This window comes from Alligator sinensis, unplaced genomic scaffold (genome assembly GCF_000455745.1).
Source record: "Alligator sinensis unplaced genomic scaffold, ASM45574v1 scaffold239_2, whole genome shotgun sequence".
NCBI lineage: Eukaryota > Metazoa > Chordata > Crocodylia > Alligatoridae > Alligator > Alligator sinensis.
This window is the reverse complement of record NW_005842279.1, coordinates 633,738-639,583: the sequence shown is the minus strand read 5'-3', so window position 1 is coordinate 639,583 and position 5,846 is coordinate 633,738. Positions and strand designations below refer to the sequence as shown.

At 46.5% G+C, this 5,846-nt stretch overlaps 1 protein-coding gene across 1 annotated transcript in view; it reads right to left on the bottom strand.

Annotated features, from left to right (window-relative positions):
* Window positions 1–2,190: 2,190 nt before the first annotated feature.
* Window positions 2,191–5,846, bottom strand: part of GINS1 (GINS complex subunit 1) — a 9,022-nt gene continuing 5,366 nt past the window's right edge. Inside the window, exons 5-7 of the mRNA XM_025209285.1 lie at window positions 4,244–4,360; window positions 3,231–3,305; window positions 2,191–2,792 (exon numbers count right to left, since the gene is read on the bottom strand). Of these exons, the coding sequence (XP_025065070.1) occupies window positions 2,724–2,792; window positions 3,231–3,305; window positions 4,244–4,360 (261 nt within the window). The 3' untranslated portion in view covers window positions 2,191–2,723. The remainder of the gene's footprint in view (window positions 2,793–3,230; window positions 3,306–4,243; window positions 4,361–5,846) is intronic.

Below are 5,846 nucleotides of genomic sequence, written 5' to 3'. Positions count from 1 at the left end.
CATTTGCTTCCTCTGCTACAAGGCACTGCTGGGGCTGGCATGCAGGGGCAAGGGCATGTTGTTTCTTGCACCCTGCCCTTCTGTTTAGAGGGCAAAGTATGCCTGGCACTCTTCAGTTTGGTTTCTCAGCTCTTCATCACCTCAGTATTGCTCCAGATCTGTCTTCCTACTTCACACTACACCTGGCAATTCACCCAGATGGCTGTGCAGGGGTGTACACCTGGTGCCCATGGCTCAGGGTGTGAGCATAAACCACCCATTAATCCAGAAGAAACTTGCTGCTGGGCAGAGCACAGAGAGCTGATTAACAATGGGGAAGCAGATTGTAGGTGGGAAGAACAGAGCGCTGAGATCCTGGGAGGGAAAGGCAGCAAAAGAGAAAAAGGAGCTGGTAAAAACAACTAGATGGGAAAGGAGGAATTAAAATTCAAGGAATTAAGTTAAAAAGGCAGCAAATGAGACAGAGTATATGGAAAACAAGCACGGGAAAGATAACAACAGCTTCCAGTATAAGACTTAAGAACCTCAATCATGGAGCGGACAGGGAGGAACCATGTCACAGTACAGAGTAGCCTTCAAGAAGACATCTGGCATTAAGGGGCTCTTCAATCCAGTAGAAAAGGGCATTGCAAGAAGCAGCAAGGGAAAGTGAAGGCAGAGAAATTCAGGTTGGAAATAAGATTTCCTTGGCAAGGTTGACTAAGCTTCGAAAGAAGCTGCCCCTGGACAAAGTGGGTTCTTTGTTTCTTATCTTCAGATCAGGGTGGGATGCTTTTCTGGAAGAGATCCTTCAGACAAACCCAAGTTATTGGGCTTCACACAGGTGAAATCCTTTGTTGAATGGAATTCACGTCATGCCTTTCACCTGAGGCGTGCTTCCAGGGATCTCATACATGGTTAGCCTGTTCTTGGGTCCGCTCTGGTCTCACAACCCCAGCAACTCCTATTCCCACCTCTGTTTACAATCCATGGATTGCTGGGAATAAAGAATCATGGGGACAAAGCCAGAGAGGCAGGAGGAGGTAACTCCACGGCCTCATACCTTCCTGTAGGAACAGTGCTTCCCTCCACTGCATGGCAGACCAGTGCCCCAACAGGGGATGAGCTCAGGCTTACAATAGCCATGAAACTCCCTATTGTCCGATGGCCTCCAGTCAATGGAGATCAGACGTATAGTGATGAAAATTTTCAATAAAGACAGTTGTACATGAATGAAAGAATTAAACAACACCTTAGTTGTGGGAGAATGGACACACCTGTTGTTTTCATCTCTACCTCCTCCATAACTAAAGAACTACCTCTCAACTCCCCACTTTCTTGCTTGTCTAATTTAGAGAGTATTTCTGGATTATAACTTTTATCACTACAAGGTGGACCTAAATATACTCGCATAAATATACTCTTCTGGGGCCAGGTTTGTGCCCACTGGCCTTTGTATCCAACAGTAACCGCCATAAGAGATGCGTGTGAAGATTGATTTTGCTCAATAGGCCAGACCCATTTCTGACATCAGAAATGGAGTAAATATCCCAGGTAGTACATCTTCAACAACTGATAATGTGAGAGGACTGCAGTGGCTCTGCGCAAAGGCAGATCCTCGGATGCATTGTTTCATCAGTGTGTTGCCCCTTGGCCTCAGAACATTTTTCTTGTACCTCATTAATGCCTGGGCATACTTCTCCAGCCTAACAGCATAGCTAATTGCAGTTGCTGGAATTGCTTTGCAGCTGGCAATGATCTGACAGCACAGCTGTAAATAGAACTAGAATGGCTGAAGCCAGGCTCTCTCTCCGTGCAACACAATGCGACAGCTCAGAACCACTCTTAAAAGTAAGGGATAGAACCCTGTAGGCCTCCATGGCAGCCAGGAAATCTAGTCCCTGGCCTTGGGACTGCTGTGGTGGTTGTGGGCCACAGAGCTCACAGAGATGACCCAGTATGAAAGAGCCCAAAGGGCTCATTCTAAGGTTGTGGATCCCAAATACTGGAGCTGGGCAACCATTTTGTATAGGAAGAGAGCAGGAAGCGGGTGTTCTAGTCAGATTCTGAGGATGTCTTGGCCTGGGCCAAGAACCTGTCCCAGCTCTTTGTATCCAAGAGTTCATTCCCATTCAGATTGCAGTGGCATGCCTGCAACAGTCTCAGGTGAGACTTCCTCACAAAAGACCCTGGAGGCAAATAGATGTAGTAGAAAGTATATTTGTAATGGATACAACATAACAAATCTGTCTACAAGAAACATCCTCTCTGTTCTATTGTAAAAGGCGGTTTAAAGGTAAGTCTCAGTATAAAATTGGTACATACTCCATGACAACTCTGGAAGATGTGGGAGAAATTGTTCTCAGTGCTTTCAGATGCTTCACTGTGCATCTGACCCCACTGGGCACGTCAGCCAGTTTCATACTTCCCCCACTGCACAGAACTTGATAAAACGTAAGATGCACTTGTAAAAATCACACAGTAGTCAGAGGAATCAGGCAGAAGAAGCTCCTGATACCACCTGGACTTGAAGTTTGCTAGGCTACCAGTTGGCATCTGTTTAAAATGCTGAAAAATACTTCTGCTTGGATATTCAGTAAAGAGATACTGCGCATCTCCTAATAACAGGTGAGGGGTGCGCTTTGGAGTGAGTTTCAAAGCAGAATGCAGACACATGGCTGTCACTGTTAAAAATCACGTTAAAACATGTCCGACTCCTTCTTGGAGATGGGTGGTGGGTCCAGCTAGGACAAAACATGCTCCAGGATGCCTTGTCTGATCAGCTGTTCACACTTCCATCGTGGTAAAAAGTGCTGAAAGAGAAAGAAAGAAAGAAGCTTGTTTGCAGTTCAAGGTAGAAACCATGCGTTTTAACTTTAACCATCTTCTCTCACAACATTACTGGAGCACAGAGGAGAGGCACTAGGGCTTGTGAGGAAGCTGACCCCTTGCCCCTGTTATGTTTTAACCAGACCCATAGCACTGTACCACGTGGCAGCTCAAACTATAGCCACTAATGTCTCAACTCTGCCAGAAAAAAAAAAATCACTACCCATTGCATGTACTTCTGTGCTGTGGTGAAGTAAATAGGTCTAGCCACGGGAAAAGAATTAAAGGGAGAGCATCAAGGGCAGGTGTACTGAAAGAACCCCACCCTCCGTGGGCAGATGCGTGATTGCCCTAGCTAGCTGCTATGTCTCTAAGCTTTGGTTCTGGCTCCATGATAGGCCTGCTCCCTTGTTACTGGATACCTGGCTGTTCTTCTTCAGCAGAATTGTTGTGCCATCTTCAATCTCAAATTCTCCATAATCTTTCAAGCATCGAACCTAAAAAGGAGGAAGGAGAGAAGTCTCATAGCACAAGGAATCCAGGGATGAAACTGTTAAATTCCTAGCTCCTCAGCACAGGTCACCAGGACAGTGTTAGATACAGAGGCATTCATCCCAACCTAGCACAGGGAGATGATACAAAACCAAGCAGCTTCAGCTTAATTGTAGGTCAGCTCCCTTGTTCTGCCTCTTCTGCTGATGCCAATTCTCTATGCATCTACTTACGTAACATTTATTGAAGGAAACCAAGCATCTGGAGTCTCCTGTCAAGGTGGAAAAAGCAAAGGGAAGGGATTCCAGCGAGGCTAGTCAAAAGTCTTCTAACAGTATTTCCTCCTTCCCCCACCAGAAAACAGTGATTTGACACAAATCTGTAGAAATTTCAACTAAAATTTATATCATTCTAATCTCCACAGAACAGAGCATTTCAATAACTGGCCTTGAAACAACATCCATTTGCATGATGTTCTATATTTAAATAAATCAAATAGAACACCAATTTCAAATGTATGCATTCATTTAAATAGTTAAATGCCACTATTAAATGTATAAAGAGAAGCTGAAATCCAAAGTTGAATTGGTCCCAACCAATCTCCTGTGCATTTCATTTTATAAGAACCATTAATTCTAACTGCTGAATCAGAAACTTTTCCTGCTTCCTGGAGAAATGTCAGAATGTCCTACAGAAGGGGCAGTCCAAGTCCTCAGAGCTGGGGGTGATGAGGAAGAGGTTGCTGGGCACACAGATGTAGTATTTATTAGTAGAAGGGGCAGAACTTGGTGCTCTACTATGTATGCTGAAACACTGCCTCAGCTGCCAAGTTGTGGGTGGATGTTGCCTGGTACAAATTATTTTTGTGGTTCAGTCAGTCATCCTGTCTCAACAATACATGTTTTCACAAAAAAGTAATGAATGATCCCAAACTCATACTTACTTCAATGTACAAGCTTTTGGGAGGTTTCATGTCCTGTGTAAGGTCCAGACCTTCTTCGCCTCCCAAAGACCTCATGTAGGTAGCCAGAGACTTTTTATATCGATTGAACCACTCCATCTGTAGATACAAGAACATCCGATGGAACCAAACACTTGCTTTCAAAAGCCATGATTGCAGGCAATGTGCAGGAAGACAGCATTCGAAACTGTATAGCTTGTGTTACTGCAATACTGGCAAAGACTCACATGGGCAAACCAAATACAATGGGACATGTGTTCATGCTCCCTACCTCCATTTCCTCTACTCTGAAAAGTAACAATTATATCTGCCTGTTCCCTCAGGGAATTCAGTGTATTCACACTTGAAGAGCAATTAGATGCCTTGACAAAAATTTGCAGAGTAATTATCTATAAAGATTTTCATCAAATACAGTGACAAATGAAAGCCACACTAGATGCAGGATACAGAAACCAGCTTTTAATTTCTAAATGCTCAGTGTCTGCATGAGGTTACAACAGGCAGGATTCAGAGAAAGAGGCAGGGATTGAGGTCTTATAACCATTTAACAAATGCAAATAACACTTTCCTGTGTTGTAGCCTGTGGGCACGTCTATACAAGATGCTTTACTCAAGATTAGAAGCAATTGCAGGTGTGCAGTAAGCATCAGCATCTACGTGTGCAGACACCTACTGCACAGTAATTGGGTCTAAATGAAAGTAAATTTGCTACCTGCAAATGCAAGTAGCAAATTTACTTGAGATTACTTACTGCACAGTAGTGCATGTGTAGACACCCAACCAAGAGCAAATGTGCTCCTGGTCAGCTGGCCAGCAAGGGGCAGGAGATTGCTCCCTGCCCCCAGGAGCTGCCTGCTGCTGTGGTAGGCTGTCACCAGGGCCCAGGTGGGGACAATCCTTCTCTCAGGGCACAGGTGGGAGATCCTTCTCTCCTAGGCCAGCCCCACAACCGCAGAGCCAGCACTGGGGAAAGAAGGAACTCCCAGCTCAGGCCCCACAATTGCAGAATGAGAGCTGGGAGCTCCCTGCTGCTGGGGCAGGGGAGCATTGTCTCCACCTGGGCTCTGGTAGCAGAGCCCACCCGAAAGCAGACACCTTAGAGCAGGCTTGTCCAACATATGGCCCACGGGCTGCCCTGCGGCCTGCCAAGCTGTTTTCTGTGGCCCGCGGTGCTGCAATGGGAAACGAAAGTAAACAGTTTACTTTCGTTCCCTCCCCTTGTCCCTCCCCCGGCCCCTCAGCAGCTTCCTAATGGCTGCTGAAGGGCTGGGGAAGGGACAAGGTTCCCACATGCACTGCATCAGCTTGACATTGCAGACGTGGTGCGTGTGGGAAGAGGAGTAGCCAGTGCTACTCGGGAGAGGATGAGCCCAGCCGGAGCAGCAGGGGCTCAGCTGCACTTTCCCCCTACCTGCGCTGGTCAGTCCCGAGCAGCACACAGTTCCACTGCCACCTCTGCTGGCTGGTGCATCCGGAGCAGCATGCGGCTGAAGCCAGATTTCCACGTGCTGCTGGGGCCAAGAGGAGCCCGGCCGGATCGGCACTGGCCAGCAGAAGAGGCGGCGGAGCCTAATAGAAAAAGGTG